This window comes from Pantherophis guttatus, chromosome 1, assembly GCF_059756535.1.
Source record: "Pantherophis guttatus breed Tessera chromosome 1, ASM5975653v1, whole genome shotgun sequence".
Lineage (NCBI taxonomy): Eukaryota > Metazoa > Chordata > Lepidosauria > Squamata > Colubridae > Pantherophis > Pantherophis guttatus.
The window spans coordinates 21,328,782-21,352,188 of record NC_142063.1 but is presented as its reverse complement, the minus strand read 5'-3'; the positions used below and the strand labels follow the sequence as shown (position 1 = coordinate 21,352,188).

Below are 23,407 nucleotides of genomic sequence, written 5' to 3'. Positions count from 1 at the left end.
AAAAAGCTATTGATGACAACAAAGTGGTGTATATAAGGGAAAGGTTGAAAACTTTCCTTTATACCAAGAGCCTTGGTAGTACAGTAGTCTAAAGCACCCTGTTATTAAGACCAGCTGCCTGCAATTACTGCAGGTGCGAATCTCGCCAGGCTCAAGGTTGACTCAGCCTTCCATCCTTTCTAAGGTAGGTAAACTGAGGACCCAGTTGTGGGGGCAATAAGCTGACTTTGTATAAATATACAAAAGGATGAAGGCTATTGCTTAGCGCATTGTAAGACGCCCTGAGTCTCTGGAGAAGGGCGGCATATAAATCAGATTAAAAAAACAAAAACAACAACAACAACAAAATGTTGCCCAACAGCAACTTGCGTAAGATGAGATAACATCACTCTCCTAACGATACCAGTGGGACCACCCCAGCTGAAAGAGACAGCTTCAGGGTATCTCTGAAGTTGTCATGTTGAACTTAGCAAGGCAGGAATTGGGATGGCAGGGAACCAAGCAGAACTATAAAGGGACTTGTAATAGATAAACCAGAGAAAAAGGTGGCTGGCTGCCAGTCTTGCCAGGTTGCCATTTGTCTCATTTAGATCACTGTGACTGCAATAAATTAGTATATTCAAGCCAAGTTCTAGATAGCTCATGAGTGCACAGAGAGAATTACTGCAGGCATCTGAAGGCAAGTTTAACCCATGTTCATGGTATTAGAAAACTAAAATGGGTATCAGCCATTAATAGTTCCATCGCTTAGTCCTCAGTGCACATCTTTTCAGGAAACAGTGGTCAGCGTGTGTAGTCCAGTGTTACTGAACTACAACTCCCAGCATCCCTCATGGTACAAGTTCAGATTCCTGGAAATGGTTCAGCTTATATCGGGAGGGCCAGAAATTTGTTCCACCAAAAATCCAGTTGAAATTGAGAGGAACTTAATTATTTACTGAAAATGTCCAAAATTGGAGAAAAGCCATAGAGTATAGGCTTTGTGTGCAAGATGACCTGCCTTTACCTCTGGCATTCCCAGATTATCTGGGAAAGCATTTGGAAGCCTGCAGACAGGTTACCAGTCATTAGATTTAGTGATAAGAAGCTTAGGATGTGCTGTATTTCATTAACTTGCTTGGTGCCATTTTACTGATTCTCATGAAGATACCCAATCCAGTTTGCATTGTTTGGGGTTGACCTTTCCCAAAGCATGGATATGTGTGAGTCCTTCTGCAATTTACTACGTTTTGGAGCTGTTCACCCGTCTTTTATTCATCTGCAGCCATTCATGCCTTCGCGCTTCCCTGGTGGGCTCCGTCCTTCCGTTCGAATGCCAAGCCAGGTAAGTTCTTCCATGGACTATTTTTGGTAATTCAGCTCTCCCTTTTCACCAACAAAAATCCAGATCTGGTATCCTGTCATATTCTGTAGCATTTGTATAGCTTTTCCATTACTTGCTGATAGCAGTTAGGAAACGGCCAAGTTGATCATTTTCATTAGAAGATTATCTTCATTTCCTCTTTCCTCCAAAAATGATTTAATTTCCAGGACCTCCTAACATCTAGCATTCAATTACCTCTGCTTTCCACCTCATACTTCCTCTGACTGCCCATCTGGCCATCTGTGATGATATGGCATAGCAATGCCCCCAAAGCATCTTATGAATGAACCCTATGCTAAGAAGCCTTAATAAATGGAATTTTGTTTTCCGCAAACTCTTTTCTGGATAATCCTACTTATTCACTGGTATAACTGATGAAAAATCAGACCACATTTTAAAGATTCGACAGGGGATGTTAGAAAAGTGGGTTTAGACACTAGATAATTCTTCATTTGTTGGATAGAACAGGAACATCAGAAATGGTGTGTTTTCTTATATGGGCAAAATAATATTCTCTTCAATGAGGCTGACTTCCATTCACTTCAATCAGTGGTGGGATTCAGCCAGTTCGGGCGAACCAGTAGTTAAATTGATGACTGGCCCTGCCCCCTGTGGCCCGTTTTCGTTCCAAGGAGGCTTCAGGGAGGCCTAGGCCCAGAACGGGGTGCGGGGGATGCGGCATGCCCCCCTGCAGCCCGTTTTCACTCCCAGGAGGTTGCAGGGAGGCCTACTAGGCCCAAAATGGGGTGCGAGGGGGTGCATCCCCCACCCCATGGGCCATTTTGCTCCCAGGAAGGTGCAGGAGGCCGAATGCTGCCTGTCATGCTCCCTGGCCATGCCCACCATGGCCACGCCCACCCAGCCAGTCATTAGGGCAGAGAACCGGTTGTTAAATTATTTGAATCCCACCACTGTCTTCAATATTCTGAGGATAGTGCTAAGAAAGAAAAGGAGGAGCAACGAGGCCCTGCCTTTCTCCACCCGAGGAATATTCTAGGTGGATAAAGTTCTTCGGATTCTTTTGCACTTTGACAATTCTTCCTAAGGCAACAGAAGCATGGTGTTATATGTTTATGTGGGAGGGAACTTCAACCTGTAACTCTTGAAGCAGTAGATAGGGTCCTTGGGACTGTAATCCTAAACAGCTGTTGAAAGATATCCAGAAGGTGATGTGTCCATAAAGTATATTTGCTTTGCTGAGAGAGTTGGTACCACCTGCCTGAAAGAAGATGGTAGTGGTCTCCTTCCTTGGGAAGCCTTCACTGGATTTGACAATCCTAGATAATTTTCATTCAATCTCCAATTTTCCCTTTTTAGGTAAGGTTACTGAGAAGGTTGTTGAACTGCAACTTTGGAGAGTCCTGGAGAAAATGGATTATCTAGATCAGGGGTCTCCAACCTTGGCAACTTTAAGATTTGTGGACTTCAACTTCCAGAATTCCTCAGCAAAGCTGGCTGAGGAATTCTGGGAGTTGAAGTCCACAAGTCTTAAAGTTGCCAAGGTTGGAGACCCCTGATCTAGATCCTTACCTTTCTTGTTTGAAACTCTGACATAATATTAAGGCAGCATTAGTTGTGGCTGTTGATGACTTCTAGCAGAGCTTAGAGGGAGGAATTTGATCTTCCTGGTTCTCGTTGACCTCTCAGCAGCTTTCAATATCAATCCTTCTGGTTTGCCTAGGACAGTGATGGCTAACCTTTTTGCCGTCGCGTGCCAAAAGCGGGGGAAGTGTGTGGGGGGGAGCGTGCGTGTGCCCACACCCATAATTCAATGCCCCCCCCGTGCCCCACGCATGCACACATGACCTCCCCCCGCTTTTGGCACGCAACACCAAAAAGGTTAGCGGTGGGCCCAGTAGGCCTGTTTTTTGCCCTCCCCAGGCTCCAGAGGCTTTCTTGGGTGGAAGGTGGGAGGGCAAAAACGGCCTTTCCCACCTCCCCGGAGGCTGGAAACGGCCCGTTTCCCGATTTCTGGTGGGACTGGAAGGCCCGAAAATGAGATGGTCGGCGCGCAGATGCGCGCTGGAGCTCTGCTAAGGCAACACTCGTGTGCCCACAGATATGGCTCCACGTGCCACCTGTGGCATGTGTGCCATAGGTTCGCCAGCACAGGCCTAGGAGTATAGAAGTGGAGTGTGCTGTTGCATGGTTCTCCTTTCTTTGTCATTGAGTTCAATCAGTGTTGGTGGGGGAGAAAGTAGGTCAAAGTAGAGGTCCCTAATGTGGAGGACATCAAGACTGGATTCTCCTGCTCCTCCTGTTTAATATTTACACAAAAGAACTATGTCAAATCAACCCTCTGTTTGGAATCAGGTATCATCACTATACAGATAGTGCCCATTTTACATTTTGGACCTGGACCAACCAGATGATGTTCTGAAGGTCTTGATCCAGTGTCTGGAGACTGTGTGGATCTAGATCAGGGGTATTCAAACTCAAGGCCCAGGGGCTGGATACAGCCCATGGAGTGCTTAGTTCTGGCCTGCAGGGCCGCTCTGGAAACAGCGAAGGACCGGCCAAAGATGCATCTGCCAGTAAAAATGGCGCTTATGAGGGCCGTGAGCGGCCTCTGGAGCTTCGTTTTCACTGGCAGAGGATTGCAGGAGGCCGTTGCAGGTGAAAATGGAACTCAGGAGCCCGTTTTCGCCGGCAAAGCACTCGGGCCACCACAGGCACCCCCGACAAGAATGATGTTGAGCTGGCCATGCCTACCCCGGCCCCCCAAGGTCAAACACAACCCTGATGCGGTCCTCAATGAAATCAAGTTTGACACCGCTGATCTAGATGGGAAGAATCAAGTTCAGCTCTGACTACAGTAGACCCAGTAAGCTATAGGTATTTGACTGGTCAAGGCTGGATATGTTCCACCTTTAGTCTTGAATGGGGTTGTACTTCCCCCTTTGGGATCTTAGACTTGCAGCTCCTGCCTGAGGAGTAGACGGCTGTGACCTGACAGCCGTCACACAAAGGTCTATCAATCAACTTACCTACATAATTCTCTGTCTCCCGTTCTCCCTTCTCTCGTCTCATATCTAGATTCCAAGATCTATGCTAGTTTCCTTCTATAATGTCTTCCCAAACTAACACCTTTCCATGTGCGTTGATAGCACCAGAGAGAGGATGAGCCTGCTTATTGTTCTGAAAAGTCAAAGAAAAATCCAAAACAAAATTTCTATGACCAACACATGGCCTTAACAATAGGCGCAGGAAAGGTATTATTTGTTATCACAGTAGGATATATTAGTGAAAAAGGTTCTACAAATGACAACTTTTGAAGTTCTTTAGTGCTTTAAAGATCTCTAGATGATAAGTGAATGGAATGGTAGTCAATATATGAGAGAAGAATCAATGAATAAACCAACAAATGAATCAATGGATTAGTGAAAAGTAATGTCTCTGTCTGTAACTTTGCAATGTTTTAATACATGAAACGGGGAAATAATCATTGAAATTAGCCCTGCCAATATGGGCACACTTCTTAAAACCATCACAAAAGGACTCCATGCTTTGTTTTTTCAACCAGATCCTGGCAGTCCTTTTTACCTTTTTATTGGAGTTAAACATACACCCATGAAGCTATCCCTTCAATTTTGGAAAAATGTGAAAGCCTTATAATACCAAGTCTAGATTGTACAGTAGATAGGTAAAATAGGTCTAACTTTGCAATTGCCTCTTGGGTGGCTGTTAAAGTTTGAGGTTTAGTATTTCCTTCTTGTTTTTCTGAAATTTGCTTTATCTTTGCTTCAATATTTTGAGTGCTGCAGTTAGCACTGAGTTGCTGGTGATGCACACTCAAATCCATGTGAATAACATCAGTTGCATCACAAGAATTGTAACCGTGAGTTTTCTTGCTGAAGCATGAATTTTGAATTTTTTCCCCTACAGGTGAAAGTTCCTGTGAAATGCCAAATTTAGTAGCAGTGTCTCTTTGAGTGATCGCCCAATTGTTCTGTTAATTCATCAATCTTTCTCATGTAAACTGTCACTTCATTTTTGATCACACAAATCACTCTTCTCGATTTGTAGCCTGAATTTTTTTTGCACAGTACTCATATCAACACTGCATCTCCATAAACAACAAGCATTTAGCAGTGAATATCAATTGGAGGGACTTTGAGCGACATGGTAGCCTAATGGTGATGTCATTCACCTCCTGTTTGGAAGGTTGAGAGTTCAATCTTAGGTAGCGGCAGATGTTTCTCTCCTAGGGCACAAAGAGAAAATATCTGCTGCAAATTGCACATGGCATCAGGAAGGACATCCGGCCAATAAATGCTCAGCCTTGGTTCCACCTCTAATTAAGGGATTACATGGTCATAAAAAGGGAGTTTTATCAGTCGGAGGGATTTCTTCATCAATCAAAAATTTAATCATGGTGTGCATTGATGAGTACTCCTTGAAGGCCATTTCGCAAACAGTTGCATCACAACTTTTTCCCAGCAATCTTGTGACAACTGCAGTGAAAGAACAATATAAGGAACATGTTAGAGCTTCTGACAAGTCACTATTACCATACATTGGCAATGTATAACGTTAGAGGCATTGCTTTTCATTCAACCTGTATAGGCTACTCAAAATTTATTTATTTATTTATTTATTTATTTATTTATTTATTCATTCATTCATTCATTCATTCATTCATTCATTCATTCATTTATTTATTTATTTATTTATTTATTTATTTATTTATTTATTTATTTATTTATTTATTTATTTAGCCGCCCATGGCAACTCAAGGCAGCTTACAGAATATAAAACCACATTTAAAACAATAAAAACTAACAAAAAGAATCAAATAAATTAATATAGTACAATATAACAAAATCACCCCCCACCTCCTGCCCCGGCAACAGCAGACATGAGCCATTTAATGGGCTCCATCCCGCTCTGAGTTCCCCAGGCCCGCTGGCAGAACCAGGTTTTCAGCGCCTTCTGGAAGAGTATTAGAGTGGAGGCCATTCTAATCTCTGGGGGAACGATGTTCCAGAAAGAGGGAGCCACCATGGAGAAGGCCCTTCTTCTGGGTCCACCAGGAATATCTCCCTCGGGGATGGGACCCGCAACATTCCCTGCCTCCCTGCTCTGATGTGTCAGGTAGATGTGACCGGCAAGAGACGGTCCCTCAGATAAAATTGTTCAAGATTTGGTCACCAAACTGCACTTGGGGACCAGATTTGTTCCCAATTGCCAAATTTTACAACCGCTGGAGCTTATGGACAGAGTCTCCTGCGTTATCTTGTGCCAATTGGGCCTGCAGTACTTGCTGATGTCACCCATCCATCTTGTTTTAGGTCTTTTTCGTGGATGCTTTTTATCAAGTGGCTGTCAAGGTTCCAAGTAATACATCCATCCCCAAAAGAAGAACTCCAAGGCAGGCATATTCCTCAAAGAATGATTATTGGGAGATTTCATACTGGCACACTCAGTGAAAAACTGGTTCTGGGTTCCCGCCGGTTTTCCACCCAATTAAAAGTAAAACTTTACCACTCCCCCTGCAAGTCACCAGTCACATGGCCTAATCAGCATACAGTCCAGTTACTGGCCTCTTCTGCCTACTCTGCTCAAACACCTGCAGAAACGTCCTTGACTCCCAGGGAAAAGAATTTTATTTTGGCTACAACAGCCCCAACTATCTCTACACCACCCTCCCTTGCCCCTTAGCTCCAGGCTGTGTCATCCCTGAAACCAGGCAGGGACAAAACCTTAGAAGAAAGCTATGAAAAAGAAAATGGCCACAGTTAGGCTCACTTCAGGGTTGACAGTGGGATCCATTTTATGACTGCCTTGGTCCACCTGCCAACCAGTTCTTCTTGCTGTGTGACCAGCCCATTTCCATTTCAGTTCTTTTATTCTCTTGATGATATAGTTTACTTTCGTTTGTTCTCTAATCCATATGCAGGTCTTTCTATCTTGTCTTGTGATGCCAAGCATATATCTTTCCCATGGCTCTTAGCATCACTCGTAGCTTTTGTATTGATTGTGAGGTTAGTGTCCATGTTTCACTGGCATATGTTAGAACGAGTAGCACACACTGATCAAAAACTTTTCTGTTCAGGCATAAGGGGAAGTTGTTCTTGAAAATTATGCTTAGTTTGCTAAATGCCTGCCAGCCACATTTAACACTCCATTCAATTTCCTTTATTGTATCACCCTCCACTGAGATGCATTGGCCAAGGTATATGTAGTAGTTTACTGTGTCTAGCTCTTCTCTAGATATATTTTCTTTCTTTCTTTGGTGAATAAGCATCATAGTCTACCTGATTAAAAAGACATGGATTTTTTTTTCGCCCTACAGCCATCTATGGGTGTGCCTGGCCAACCTCTGATGCCCAGTGCAATGGATCCGGCAATCCGATCACAAGGTGAGCGGTGAGTTAAAATGGGATTAGTGGATAGTCAGAGTGACATGAGACTATGGTGCAAGCTGGGAAATGAGATTAATGGTGGATCTCTTTAGAATCTATATCCTTCCATTTCATAAATAAATGAGATAAATATGCATCTCATAAATAAATCAATAAATGTCAAAGTATCTTACTTGGAAATTACTTGCATTAAAAAAAATGCAAAGCACTTCTGAAATATTTCTGAATTTTTCACATCCTTGCCTATATTTCTTTCAGCGCAATATGTAGTCATGTTTGGTAAAGCTAATAAAAACGCTGTAAACTTCTGAACTTGTTCCTTTTGCTTCGTTTAACTCCTTGAATGTGCAGATTTTTTGGCTATTGCTTCTTTGAGGCTTCAGACACATTAGAGACTTTGATTCTACAGTTGCATCTTAAATATGTTTGATCTCCCCAATTCTCCCCTCTTTTCCCATTCCTTTTGCTACCAGTAGGGCATCCTAACATGGGCCCGATGCAGCGCATGACCCCACCACGGGGTATGACAGGAATGGCTCCACAGGTGAGCTCCCGAAAATAGATAGATTTTGAAACAAGTTAGTGGATCTGGAAATATTATTTGATACGAGATTGTGATTGGGGGGGTTGTGTATGTATGCGCATGCATGCCAATCTGAATGCAAAAGATGGTCTAGAAGCTCAGGGAGTTTTCCAACTGCTTGGAGCTCACAATTTAATTTGCATATTCCTTAAAACTGATGCACTTTGTTTTCATTCAGTTAGAATAAAGAAAGGTTCAGTGGTGAATCTGGTAGGCACCCTATGTAACCCTGGACTCCCTCCTGGGTTGCTTAAGGTATATAAATAAAAAATAAAACTAGCGTTAAATCAGGGGTGAAATGCTCCCAGTTTGGACTGGCTCGGGCGAGTAGATAGTGATGGTGGCGGGCAGTTCGGAGAACCGGTAGCCAAAATCCCTGCCCCCGCCCCCCATGCTCAGCTGAGCCCCGCGATCATCAGAGCCTTTTTTTCCTTTTAAATGGCTCTGACCAGCCAAGCTCTGACATCCCAGCTGAGTTGCCTGCTAATCAGGCAACTCAGCTTGGATCGCCAGAGCCATGTAAAAGAAAAAAAGTTTCTTTTTTCCTCCCCCCGCCCCTCCCAGCCTCCAGCTTGCTTACCTTAGCTGCTGATCGCATGACGATTGCAATCCATGCATCAGCAAGCAACTGAATCTCCCTGCCTGCAATCAAGCTCATCGGTGAGCAGCTCTTTCTGCCTGCCTGCCTAGACTTGTGGACTTCAACTCCCAGCAAAGCTGGCTGAGGAATTCTGGGAGTTGAAGTCCACAAGTCTTAAAGTTGCCAAGGTTGGAGACCCCTGTTCTATTGGGTAAGTTTTTTTCCCATTTGGGAGCTTTAAAAAAAATAGTTAATTGGGTTTTTTTTTAGTTGTTCTTTTTTTAGACCTAGCCATTTAAAGTTTAGGAAGTTTTAAATTTAGCTGCTTTTATATAAAAATAAAAATAAAATAAAATAATATTTGTGCAGCTTTCTGAGATTTAGTGTGTTTCTGTAGTATTTTACTCTAACTACACAAAGACACAAAATCTCACAAAGCTGTATGTGGAATTTTGTGTGTGTAAAGTGTGAAAGTTGATTTTTTTGGGCTTTTTGTGGCTGTGTGAGGTTCCTGCTTGTTGCAGGGGCCATTTTGGGTCTAGCACAGCTGCTTTTACATTGTGGGTGAACCAGTTGTGTTGTGTTGTGTTGTGCTGTGTGTGTGTAAAGTGTGAAAGTTGTTTTTTTGGGCTTTTTGTGGCTGTGTGAGGTTCCTGCTTGTTGCGGGGCCATTATGAGTCTAGCACAGCTGCTTTTACATTGTGGGTGAGCCAGTTGTGTTGTGTTGTGTTTTGTAGGTTAAAAAAGGGCAAAGAAATGACATTGACTTGGCCACGCCCACCCAGTCACCTTACCACCAAGCCACACCCACTAATTAAGCCACGCCCACAGAACCGGTAGCAAAAAAATTTAGATTTCACCTCTGCGTTAAATATTTCTAATCTGCCATTTCCCCTTGTAATTATTTATTTTAAACCTGTATGCTGCTTCCTATTAAAATTTGCATGGTGACTCACAGTAAGTGAACAGACTTGAAGGCAGTCTGGATTAAGTAGTATAAAATATGAAGAAAACGTGAAAGCAGGTTCTTAAAAATCCATGTGGAAACAGTGCCCGAAATACAGGTAATCCTCAACTTACAACCATTCATTTAGCAACCTTTCAAAGTTACAACAGCATTGAAGAAAGGGACTTACAACCAGTCCTCACACTAACTGTTGCAGCATCTCCGTTGTCACATGATCAAAATTTGAGCAGTTGGCAATTGGCATGTATTTACAACAATTGCAGTGTCCCCCATGTCCCGGGGTCCTATGATCGCCATTTGCAACCTTCCCAGCTGGCTTCCAACTAGCAAAGTCAATAAGGGAAGACAGATTCACTTAACAGCTGCCTGGTTCACTTAACAACGGCAGTGTTTTGCTTAAAAAATCACAGCAAAAAAATCAGATGCCACTCACTTAAAAACCCACCTTTCTTAGTAATGGAAATTCTGGTCTCAATTGTGGTCATAAATCGAGGCATACCTTTATATATTTTTGAAATTAGTGACAGCTAGTTATTGTTTGAACTAGAGGAACAAAATGCTTTGCCCTTAATAGTGACGTGAAGTTTCTTATCAATGGTAGCCGTAATGGTAATAATACAAAGATCCTGACCTCTGTGCTAAATAGATAAATCCCATTGGGTAAAATTGGTGCTATAGGTGAGGAATGACTGGGATGGGAATCAAATACTCTTGATTGGTTTCGCTTCCTTCCACTAATCCCTTCCTGCTTTTTCTTCATCCAGAATTATGGTGGTGGCATAAGACCTCCTCCAGGGTCCCTGGTTTGCCCTGGTATGCCCACAATGAACATGTAAGTGTCTACATTAATTTCTCTTGGGAAGGGGTAGCCAAAGGACATCAGAGAGAGTGTGTCTTTTCAGCAGAACAGGGACATCATAATCCCTTCTCAGGAACTCTTCCAAATGTTTGAGAGGTCAGCCTTGTACATTTTTCTCCGCAGAGCTCCGGGTGTTCGAGGATCCTGGCCAAATATAAACACAAACTCGGTAGGTCTGGTTGATTTATTTTTTTTTATTTAAATAAAACGTTCTCTACAATTCAGAAAGTCACAGTGGCTGCATTCACACAACAGACTTCACCAAGGAGGAGAAAAACTTAGTGGCTGCACTTAACACAACATGTTGTTTATGTTTGGTCAGAGTTTTTGTGTCTCGGTTTGTGGTACACACCAGGAGTGGTATTCACTTACCTTCGCTATCGGTTCGCAAATGTGAGCACGCGCAGGGCCTTCTGCACATGCGCAGAGGGTCAACAACTTGCATTAATGGGACATGATGACGTCCGGGCGGGTGGGCGGAGCCTCCCGCAGCCGCTGCTACTGGTTTGCCAGAACCGGATAGAACCAGCTGAATACCACCACTGGTACACACCCAACCAGTTTATTTATTTTGTAACTCAGGAAATTATACAGAGTCTCCCCAAATGGGTTAATTCGGTAACCAGGTTAAGCAGACCTACCATATGCAGCCAATGCCTGATATATTCTGCTTCCCAGATAAGATCTTTATAACATTTATATTTTATTGTGTTCTACTAAACTAGATGAAATGTTAATATATATTGCTAGTCCATGTATGATATCCCATTCGCTAAATAAGTAAATCTGGTCCGCAGCTGATGATTTTTGCCCTCTCCTTTTTATCCTGTTTAGGTATCCTATTCCTCATCTTCTCCTGGCAGCTATGGGGTAAGTGGCTGAAGAGGTGTGAAAAGATGTGGGGTGGACTTCATAGGCAAATTTTGAACACCAGTCCTGATACAGGGCAGATGGATGTAATAAATCTGCTTGCAAGACATGGTTGATAATGTTGATGAGAATGACTCCTCCATAAGGTAAACCCCAGAATCATGAATATTATTTCTCTCTCTCTCCTCACAGGGAGGCGGAGGCCCCCCTGGCACTCCTCTCATGCCAAGCCCTGGAGGTAAGTATCCTGCGAATGAAGATAAACATAGTATTCTGGGATAATGTTAGAGGATCCAGTAAGAGTCAGTCAGCAAGACCAAAGATTTATTCTTCCCCTGATGATGAGCTCCAGCATGAGCCCGAAAGCTTGGAAGACTAAACCTTTGATCTCAGTGACTGACTGGGATTGGATCCTTGTAAATATCCTAGATTCTATTTTGGAAGGAAATTATTTCTGAATGCCCCACTTTTCTGTCACAATGCCTCAGAAAGTCTTACCTATCCTGGTGTCTTTCAGATGTTTTGAGTTTCAATACTTATAGTCACTCGCCAACTTTTTCTTTTTCTTTCTTTATTTAATAAGAACAGAGAGAGGAAAAATGAAAATAATAACCAAAAAAAAAGGGAAACAAGGCAATACAGCTAGTACTTGATTTACAACCACTCATTCAGCGACCGTTCAAAATTGGAACACCTGTGAACGAGGGGAACTTACGATCAGTCCCCAAGGTGATCCCAATCATGTGATCATAATTCAGGCATCATTATAATGTCGTAATGAGCCACAATCGCATGATCACCGTTTGCAACCTTCCTTGCCAGCTTCCCACAAGCAAAATCAAGCGGAAACCTGGCAGGATTGCTCACAAGTCTCCCTTGTAAGTAGGTCCCACTGCTTATTCTCCTGAGGAACTCAGGAGTGGAGTATGAGACTCCAGATATCTGTCTAGCATCCTCTGTCTCCCTGCCCATAGTACCCCTCCTCTATATTCCATAGTGTAGTGTGCATTCACCTGCATTAACCCCTTTCTACCCAGGATCCCAGCCCATCTGCCTGTACTCTCCAGTGCCCGCCCATTGGTTTGCTTATGCTGTCGTAGTGTCTAGTGGTTAAAGCACCAGGCTAGAAATCCAGATCCTATGACTTCTAGTCCCACCTTAGGCATGAAAACCGACTGGTGACTTTGGGCCAATCACTGTCTCTCAGTCCAATCCACCTTACAGGGTTGTTGTGAGGAAAATAGGCGTATTAGCTATGTTTGCCACCTTGAGTTATTTATAGATAGGAAAGAAGGAAGGAAAGAAAGAAAGAGAAAGGAAAAGAAAGAAGGAAGGAAGGAAGGAAAAGAAAGAAGGAAGGAAGAAAGAAAGAAAAAAAGAAAGAAAGAAAGAAAGAAAGAAAGAAAGAAAGAAAGAAAGAAAGAAAGAAAGAAAGAAAGAAAATCTTCCAAAACACTGTTTTAAATTAATTTTGAAGACTGGATTACCACATTGGATAAATGTAATCAAGGGCTCAGCCGACATGAAAATTGGAGATTTAGAATGAAAACAAATGGTACATCAATTGAGATGAGGAGGTTACTGCCAGGTTTGATAGGCTTCCTCCAGTTATTTTTTTACTTCTAATTTAGAAAAACCAAGTATACTGTGTGAATGTAGCCACTGAGTCTTATCTGAGTTACGCATGTAGTGGCCATTGAAAAAGAGTTCAAGAGAAGTTCCTGTGGTTCCTTTCTCTCTAAAGACACACACACACACAGCCCAGCTAAAAATAAAAGTGTCTAAGCAAGGATGTTGTATAGGAATGCCTCAGCTTTGCAGCCCTTCTGGTACTTGACATTCTTTTCCTTGAGCACTAGAGTCTGCTTAACCTTAGTTTAGCTCAATGTTTCTCAGCCTTGCTAATTTTAAAATGTATGCACTTCAACTCTGAGAATTCCCCAGGCAGCCATGGTAAACCTTGAGCTAAATCAAGGTTAAGAAGACCCTAGTCTAGTTGTTATGCTAGCTAGACTGTAAACAATCTACAGATTAACCTACGTATCAAGCAGTGGTGGGTTTCAAAATTTTTTACTACCAGTTCTGTGGGTGTGGATTGGTGGATGTGACATTGCTTGGTGGGCATGGCTGGGGAAGGATACTGTAAAATCCCCATTTCCACTCCATTCCAGGGGAAGGATACTGTAAAATCTCCATTCCCTCCCCCCTCCAGGGGAAGGTTACTGCAAAATCCCCATTTCCTCCCAGTCAGCTGGGACTTGGGAGGCACAGAATAGATGGAGACGGGGCCAGTGAGAATTTTTACTACCGGTTCTCCGAACTACTCAAAATTTCTGCTATTGGTTCTCCAGAACTGGTCAGAACCTGCTGAAACCCACCTCTGGTATCCAGCTAAAGCCCTCCTCCAGTGCATAATATAATTCAGCCTACTGTAGATTGAAGAGGCATCTCTGGCTAAATTTTGCAATGGAGCTCTGGACTAGACAGACTTTTGACCTCATTCAGCCAGATTTTAAACCCTAAGGATGAAGCCTCCATTTACTTGAGGCAACATATCTCTGAATACCACCCAACTTCATGTCCTGCTGATGGACTTCCTTGAGATTTCTAGATGTTCACTGTATGAAAAGAAGACCACCTTGGTAACTTTTTCTTGCAATGCCCTGTCCTTGTTTCAGACTCCACCAACTCTAGTGAAAATATGTACATGATGAACTCTGTTGGCCCTCCACCAAGCCGGCCTGGGGTAAGTGCCTTCTTCCTGCTCACTCCCTGTTGCTGGGTGATATTCTATGACTTATTTCTTATTTCACCATGACTGAGTTGGGCAGCCATATGCATTTTCTAAATAAATAAATACATACATACAGGGGTGGGATTCAAAAATTTTAGCAACCGGTTCTCTTCCTGGTTGCTGGGGGGGCATGGCCATGGTGGGCATGGCCTACTCGGCCTCCTGCACCATGGGGAGGGGCGTTTTCACCCTCCCCCAGCTCCGGAGGCTTTTTTCGAGCCTCTGGGAGGGCAAAAATGGCCTCCCCCAGGCTCCGGAGGCCCTCCAGAGGCTGGAAACAGGCCCGTTTCCGAACTTCTGGGAGGCTCATTTTTCACCCTCCCCAGGCTCTGGAGGCTTTTCTCGAGCCTCCGGGAGGGCAAAAATGGCCTCCCTCGGGCTCTGGAGGCCTTCTGGAGGACGGAATCGGGCCATTTCCAGACTTCCGGAATTTCCGTGAGGCCCGTTTTTTGCCTTCCCAGAGCCTCCACGCAGGCGCTGCACTTACTTGGCATCCAAAACAGTCCACGTGGAGACTCCTTGGAGAGGTGCGGGGTGGGCGGGGACAGCCAGTCCTTACAACTACCAGTTCGGCGAACAAGATGTAAAATTAGCATCCGGTTCACCTGAACCGGCTAAATCCCACCCCTTACATACATACATACAAACATGAAGGAGAAAACTGTCATGCTTCTCCGCCTGGAATCTGCCCTTCCTCATTATTTCTGTATTTCTCTTCACGTTCTCTGTTCATAATGTTTAGTTCTCCATGGGGCCAAGTCCAGAAGGTCCAATGGCTGGAATGAGTGCCATGGAGCCCCATCATATGAATGGATCCTTAGGTAAGTAGGGACCTTCCTGCAGGGCTGGCCATGGACAATAAAAATCCATAAATAAATCCAATCCAATACATTCTCAGTGTCTCTTGCATGCTGAAAGAGGTCAAGTCCAATTGATTTTAGGACACATCCATAAAATTCTTATATTACTTATGTCTATTTAGAAATGTTTTGTCATTGGTTTCCTCCAAGATGTTTTTTTAACTTCCCAGTCTAACCTCTAGATGTGAAATCTTCTGATGGTCTATCCAAGTCCTGACCAGTTCCAAGCTTGCTTAGCTTTTTGAGTTCTGCCAAGATCAGCTAGGTTCTGACTGGAGTAGGAGTGCAGACCATTGGACGCCAGAATGCTAACTCTGAGTATCCTCTAGCTTTAATTTTGGCAGACAAAGATGAGAAACAACTTCCATGCTTCAGTATCAGGGAGTTGGTGTTCCTACACACAGATGTCCATTTATTTGTTGGTTACCTAGCAGGGATGTTATACAATTGAGATTCCTGAGCTTAAAATCAGATACAGATGTCCTTGACTTTCTACCATTCATTCAACAACCATTCAAAGCTAACAATGCCGCTAAATGAATGGTTGCACAGCTTGGTTTCTAGATGAAACTTATATAAGAATGTAACTACTTTAGATAGGACCAGAAATATGTTGGGCTAGCCATCTGAATTCAGGAGTAATAGCTTCCTTCGTTCAACGTCGTCCTGAGGCAGGCTGACTTTTTACAGAGTTTATTTATTATTTATTTATTTATTTTGTCACATTTCTATGCTGCCCCGCTCCCAAGGGACTCTGGGCGGCTTACAACAGAGAATAAAACAATGCAACAATATCCCATACAAAAATTAAAAGAAGACATTAAAACATTAAAACGTTAAAACACATACACTCCAATTTTTGGCCGGGTCTCGCAAGATCATTATAACAAGATCAACAGCCCCAGATCTTCACCGCTTTGCGGAAGGCCAATAGGTTTAGTTGTTTTGGTGAAAGCTCTGTGAAATGGCATGATTGCAATTATTCTTGAAGGTTTGGGGAAGTAAAACATTGATTGTGTGAAAGGGACCACATAGCCAGGATCAAGAACTGAACATTAATATCCCATTCAGAGGAGTTCTTGAGGAAAGAAATAGGTTTTATAAGACTTTCTTAAAAACTGATCGCGATGGCAGCGGATATTCTATACCTCTGTAAAGTCCATTGGCAGGAAGTTTTTATTGGTAAGAATTTCTGTGGATTAAGTGGAGGTTCCTAAGACTTTGGCTGCCACTAAATCTGTGCTTTCCACAAAAGTCTTTCAACCTGGTAGAGACCACCTAAGGGCTGGGGTTTAACTGCCTTCATTCTCATTGCAGGTCCAGGTGAAATAGATGGGATGCCCAAGGTAAGAGTTTGCATCATGGTGTCCTCTTCCAGAGGGCGAGCTGGAGTTCCACAGGCCCTGGGGACCAAGGGATTAGAAGGGGATCAGGAAAGATTATATGGCTTTAGAGGAGAGCATGATATCTACTCGGTGGGGTTCTCTCAATGTAGAATATCTTTAGGAATAAAGAGAGTCAATTGACCTCCCCAGTAATTAGTTGGCCTAACATTGTAAGAAAGGTATTTGAGAGGGAACCAGGGTATTTCTGGGGCTAACTCTTATCACGTAGTCCTTGACTTACAACCAATCACTTAACAACTGTTCAAAGTTATGACTGAGCCAAAAAAGAGGACTTATGATCCAAATTCAAAGTTTGTTTATTTATTTATTTATTAGATTTATTAGATTTAGAGACAACCCATTATTCTCTGGGTGACTCTGGAAGTTCTGGTGGTTAGATCTCCCTGAATGTGATTGAATTTTGGGCGCTTAGCAATACTGCAAATGGCTGCATTTACGGCCATTTGCAGCAGCATACGCTCACATGACTGTATTTTATGACAGTTTTACCAAAAACTGCCACTTCTAATTTTCGGCAAAACTTCTCCCATAGCAAATCATTGGTTCACTTAACAACCAAAGATTTTGCTTATTGACGGCCACCAAAAAGGCTGTAAAATTGGGTTGGTCATGTGATCTGCCTGCTTTGCAACCATTATGACATTCAGTCACACTGGGCAGACTCCATTATGCTCGTATGTCGAGGACTGCCTGTAATTAAGCAGGTTATTTCTGTGTGAGAAAATACCTACCGCAATGTTGTTTCTGTCAACTTGCAAAGCTTTCAAGTTGCCATGAGCAGGAGGGAGGGAGAACTGAAGTGAATTCCATACCTTCTTTCTGACCGCAATCAGAAGGAGGGTGTTAGGTTTCATAGCCAGCCAAAGTGGTTAATTGGAGAATGTGATTTATGACATGGCCAGAGAGGAGGGGAGAGACAGGGTCATAGGGGAACGTAAATCTACATAGGATCAGTCCTAACTGCATTTGAGTATTGCCGGAATGTTGCTCCTAATAAATGAATATATTTCCTTTGAAGTTTGGATCATGGCTCATGAATTAATTAGGGCATCTTTTGGAAACTTGACAGTTTCCCCATGATGTAATTCAGGGATCTCCAATCTTGGGAACTTTAAGACTTCTGGACTTCAACTCCCACAATGGTGGGAGTTGAAGTCCACAAGTCTTAAAGTTGCCAAGATTGGAGACCCCTGATCTAATTAAACTGATTGTGCAAACAGAATCTAAGAACTTCATAAGGTCGAGAAACTGGCTTTTTTTAAAAAAAAACAGCCAACCTTTTCCAAATGATGCCTTTTTAACAATGCTATCTTTAACTCTGAGAAGGTGTTCTAATCATGGTTCATATTAGGATGTGGTCTAATCATGGTTCAGATGTGAATTGCCTGTTTTTTTTCTCTCTCTCTTTTATTTCTGATTTCCAAGAATTCCCCGGGTAGCATGGCCAGCATAGCTAACCCACCGGGCACCCCACGTGATGACAGCAGCAGTGAGATGGGCAGCAGCTTCATAAACCCCTTCCAAAGCGAGAGCGTAAGGGCCTGCGTGGAGCGGCGGCCGCGGAGGGGGCGGGGATCTCGGGGGGCACGCGGGGGGCGGGGCACCCTGTGGCAGGGTCGGACTGGGCTGTCAGTACCAACAGCTAACAGTGCCATCTCATGCTGGAAGCAGCAGCTGTCAGAGGTGTGAAGAGGAGGCCGGTGCCCCCCCCTCCATGATGGACCCTTCCTCTAATGCTGTGGTGTCTCCCATCTGTCTCCCCAGTATTCGCCCAGCATGACTATGAGCGTGTGACCCGGCCCGGATGCCCAGTCCCAGAGGAGCCAGACTGATGCCCCCCCCAGGGGTCTTAATCCCCCTGTATTTAATAACAGCTTCCCTTGATTGCTAGTCTCAGCCCCCCTGCCCCCAGTCTGGACTTTTGATCCCCGCCCAGGTCACCATCTGCCCTCTAACTGGTACTCAATAAACTGTAGTGACTTGAGAATTGTCACTAATCAAGTGGGACAGCCGAAGGTTTGATATGCTGCACGAGCGGACAATTATGAAAGGCAGGGAGATGCACCCTCTCCTGCTGGACTGCAGCATCCCTTACCCCAAGGGGTTTATGATGATCCATTGGACATTGGGACTATCATCTACTGTGCGTCTTTGGACTTTTAAATTCTGCATTGTAGCAGGAACAGTTGAACTGTTTGGAAAGCTTCATTTTGGTCTCTGTTCTTTAAACCTGGTGGTACAGTTGGGGGAAAAAGCATGTGCATCAGGAAACATGGTTAAGACTCTTCCGGAGTTTTGAAGTTCAGCAGGAGGGCTGGAGGAGGAGACAAAGCCCCTTTTGGTGAGCTTGGGAGGTGAATGGGAAAGACGTGGTGGTGGATGAAAATTGGCTGCCACGAGCTGATTGAATTAATTTTGAAGGGGTGTGGACTTGACCGGCAATGCAAATGTTTTTGAGGAATGGGCAGACTCGCTTCTCTCATGTCTGCAGCCAGCTTTGGTTTCCTACCTAGGTTCATTGGGCTAGAAAAAAATATATAGCAAAATTGTTTCCTAATTGCACAGACTTCCATGGAAGTATTCTTGATTCTGCCCATATCGGTTAGCAGAGACTGTGTGATACCAGATGCTATGGGGGTGGGGAGAAAGATACCCTAATATTGAACTCAAGGTGAATTTGAGCTTGGTTCCTGATGAACTTCACAGAAATTTCCATGTTGTTTTCTTGGCAATAGCATGGAGGTATTTTGCCATTGCATTCTTCTGGGATGTATTTTCAGCTTCCTACAGCCTTGGGATTTCCTAGTGTCTCCCATTCTGGTATTAACCAGACTAAAATCTGCACAGCTTCCAAGCCTAGACAAGTTCAGCCAGATGCTGCCACCAGCTGATCTACTAGTTGCTATGCAAAGACACAAATTACGATAGCAGTTAGTGTTTTTCCCTGCATCATGTTTTTAGCCTTTTTCATTTTTCTCTCTCAAATAGGGTGTTTTGAACACCTATGGCACGCCTTTTCTGTCACCTCTGTCAGCAGTAACTGAAAAAGAAACTTGGCTGTAAGAGAACTTTATGGCAGAGGTACACATTAGAGATTTCCCCTGTTCTGTCTTCCATCCCTTTCAGCTAAGAAGGTAAAGGGGAAATGCTGTGAATGACTTGTAAAAAAAGGCTACACCTCCATCTCTTCCCAACACTAACAAGAATATAAAAATATACCTTTGACTGTCTCTTCAAAAGTCAAAAGCCAGTCCTCCTTCTGTCAGCTTTCAGATATTTCCTATTACAATTCCTGCCATCCATAGCCAGCAACTTTGGGTGTTGGGAGCTTAAAGCTAAGACCTGTGAAGAAGGGCATCAACTCAAGAAACCCTGTTGTTATTTATGTGTCAGTGAATACAGTACTTTGGAAGAGATCTAATCGTTTGGCCAATTCTCACACCTGTTATCAAAGGAACACCTTTGTGTGTCCTCTGAGATGGATGGAGATGGTTTGGCCCTTGAGAGGTACTGAACACGGTTATCCTTTGAGGTTTATATTGTGAAAGTGCAAACAATGTGAAAGTGATTGGCCTTTGCCATCTGGGAGGGTTGACTTCCCAGTCCAGTCTTTAGTTCTGGAATGTCCTGAAGGTCTCACAGCCACGTGAGACTTACCTAACCTACTTACCTTTTTTTCTAAGAACCAACTGTACAAATCACAACCCAAGCATGGGTGATTTTCTTGTTTGGGGTAGGCAATCACCATAGCTGGACAGTTTCTGAGCTCAAGCCAAGGGGAGCCCACCTTCTCCTTCATTATCAGAGGACTCTTCTAGCAGAAAGTTTACTCAAATATGTAACCAGTTTGTCTTCTTGGGTCTTCAATTCATTCAAGCTACAGAGGTCTTGACTTTCAGTGGTACTTCAAGAGTGCCATCATATTTTCCCTTTCCCCCTTTGTTCTTTTTCACTCAAGGCTTAACACACCCAACTCCCTCAGTCTCTTCTCATAGGACTAAAATTCCTACCAGGCCTATGAGCAGGCAAGATCAAAAAACAGGAAGACTAAAGCTATACTTTATTGAACAGGCTACAGTCACAGAATCTTGCAAGTCTGCCCATGTTTTCCCTTCCATCCTTCTTATACCAGGAGGAGCCAGTCTGAATCTTTTTCTAATGCTTTCTCACCTACCTGGGCTTAATGCATGCTTCAGCATTTGTGGTTGTTCTGTGGGCTACTCAGTGTCTTCACCAAGATCATCTCCGTTAGGTCCCTACAGTTCCTGACCCAATGGTCCTTTCCCCTACTTTCTTTGAACTCATTCCAGTTGGTTTCTTAAACTGTGGCATCCAGTACCAAACTGAACAATGACATTATCTTTATTATTGTCATCCCTATCATCTCTGCAAGCTGAGATGCCTGAGGGCCTAACTTTTCCAGAAAATACTGGGATTTTAGATCTCAGCTTTGAGATCAGCCAAAAAAGAACTGAGTCATTCTGTTTTGCTTGGTTAGTTATGAGTGATCATTACAATTCATAGGCATTCAAAGGGAGAAAGTGAAGAACGTAATTGTACAGTACTCTCTTGACACAAATTTTGCCCCTTAGTATTTCATGTTCCTATATATTTTGGCATTGTGATTAGGCATGGATGCCTGTATTATTATCCACTAAAATAATCAGCAAAATCTTGGGTTAGATTTGAAGTCTGAGAAACATGCTGGAAGAGGTCACATACAAAAGTGGGAACAAAAGCTATTTCACCTTAATTTACCTTTGATTCAAACGAACCGAAGACGATACGTTGGCTTTCCATGTCCCTGATAATTATCCGCTCCAGGCATACTAAAAATTAAAATTAAGGGACAGCTTTTACAGGGGCGTTGAGCGAAGTTGCAGATTATGCATTCCCTGCTTTAGATCTGCTAGTTCTAGATTTTCTGAAAAGAAAATGCTAGTTCTGGATTTTTTTCCCCTATCAGCTCTTTCAAATGCCATTCTTCACCATCTGCTTTTTTATAGCCCATCAGCCCTTGTTCCTCTTACATGGGCTAATGCTATACACTATAATAATAATAAAACAAAACAGGCACTAAGCTCGCTTCATTTATGTGAGAACAGGGCTGGCCACAGAGATGCAAGTATGAGGGAGCCAGATTTAGAATGGGTTTACCTCTCTGAGGCCATTACTATTTCAGGAAGATCCCTTCTTCCCACAAGCCTACGGTTTCAGCAGCTGAATTTAGGTAAGCACAAAGAAACAATCTATAAATGTAAGAGCAATTTCTAGCTGATCGCATCCTTTCTTCCCAGCTCTCCTTGGATGCAGCTTGCAGCCCTATCTTTACAGCGTAACTGGAATATGATACTGACTCACTCTCCCACCCACCACCATCATTTCAGAAACTTAAGAACTCATGTCAGTGCTGTTTCTGTTGCCACCCTGAGGAGAAACAGGTACATTCCATAATAGCAATGCAAAAAGGCAGAATCTATTCCCCCCCCCCCAACAATTTATATAAAAATGGGCTCTCATCCTATTCTTTCCTCCCTAGGAATTTTAACAAGAAGGTGGGGAGGGCTCTTCTGATCATGTTCTTATTTCTGCCTGGTCACTCTGTAACTTCCAAAACCATGTTTACACCTAGCACTTCCATACCTCTGGGATGTGTGTGATCTTTTAATAGCAAATGATTTATATGTAAAGATTTGAGGATTTGGATTGTATATTCCCATTTGGTACAAAACTTCCTCCTCAACTTAACCTGGATCTGTGGCTGGGGAATAAATGTCCTCAATCGGTATCTTATCAAATTCATGTCTCACAAGTCAAAATTATTTGGGGGGATATTTCTGCATCTCAGAATTTTGTAATATAGCTTTTTCCCCCCGAACTGCAAGGAAAAGCAACTACAAAAATGTATGTAAGGAAAAATGATACGCAAAGAGCTAGGGCAAAATTTTATATCCAAAATGTCATAGTTTTAAAGTTACGAGTGATGTAGAAACAGAAGGAAATTAATTTGTGGCTAGAAAAAATGAGAAATCAAATTCATATTCATAACATTTGAACACTTTTGAAGTGTTGGGGTTTCACAGCTTTTGTGCGATTGTAAAAAGTATATTGGGGAGAAGAGAAATGTTTGACTCTGCTCCTTTTTTCTGGGTTTGGGGTCAGCTTCTGCACAAATTCAAAGAATGGGAAAGAAGGCAAATTTGCTGCCTCAATCCAGATCCAAAGGAATTACAGCATCAGCTTGGGCTTTTTTTTCCATTGTTATTCTGTGTAAATAAAATACCATTTTTGGAGGAAGTCATTGAATTTTTAAGGTTTCCAATGAGAAAACTTGCATCAATAAATGTAATTTGGATTTTTTTAAGAAAAAGAAATGTCTGCAAGTGGTTTGTTTCTTCCCATTCAGCAAGCAGAACAATCTATTATCTTCCCTCAGGGGACAAATCCTGATACTGCTAAAATAAAATCCAAGATTCAACTAAGCCAACATCTGGTGGCCAGATGCCAGCAGCAAGCCTCCTACAGGAAGATCACATGTTTTTCTTGTTTGAATCCTAGCAACTCGTTTTCAGTTGGAGTATAGAGGCACTGATAGGGCAGAGCAAGAATAAATTGAGTACAATCTCTTTCTCCTACAGCAAACATCCAGCCAGATCCCCATGGATAATCAAGAAACCCTTCCTTCCTGTTCTAATAATCAAAGACACACTATTTCTTAATACTGACACTGTATTTAGCCATCCTAAAATCAGCTTGGTTC

The 23,407-nt window shown here is 43.0% G+C and overlaps 1 protein-coding gene across 3 annotated transcripts in view; it reads left to right on the top strand.

The window, feature by feature from the left end:
* SSBP4 (single stranded DNA binding protein 4) overlaps window positions 1-23,021 on the top strand; it is a 65,169-nt gene extending 42,148 nt beyond the window's left edge. The window contains exons 7-18 of one of the 3 annotated variants that reach the window (XM_034437637.3): window positions 1,265-1,324; window positions 7,659-7,725; window positions 8,205-8,272; window positions 10,623-10,690; window positions 10,841-10,886; window positions 11,552-11,587; window positions 11,780-11,825; window positions 14,266-14,333; window positions 15,124-15,202; window positions 16,559-16,587; window positions 18,073-18,180; window positions 18,412-23,021. In XM_034437637.3, coding sequence (XP_034293528.1) covers window positions 1,265-1,324; window positions 7,659-7,725; window positions 8,205-8,272; window positions 10,623-10,690; window positions 10,841-10,886; window positions 11,552-11,587; window positions 11,780-11,825; window positions 14,266-14,333; window positions 15,124-15,202; window positions 16,559-16,587; window positions 18,073-18,180; window positions 18,412-18,441 — 705 coding nt within the window. In that variant the 3' untranslated portion in view covers window positions 18,442-23,021. Of the gene's footprint in view, window positions 1-1,264; window positions 1,325-7,658; window positions 7,726-8,201; window positions 8,273-10,622; window positions 10,691-10,840; window positions 10,887-11,551; window positions 11,588-11,779; window positions 11,826-14,265; window positions 14,334-15,123; window positions 15,203-16,558; window positions 16,588-18,072 lie in introns of all 3 variants that reach the window. The other 2 variants (XM_034437636.3, XM_087894438.1) reach the window with 2 other exon arrangements.
* Window positions 23,022-23,407: the final 386 nt, after the last annotated feature.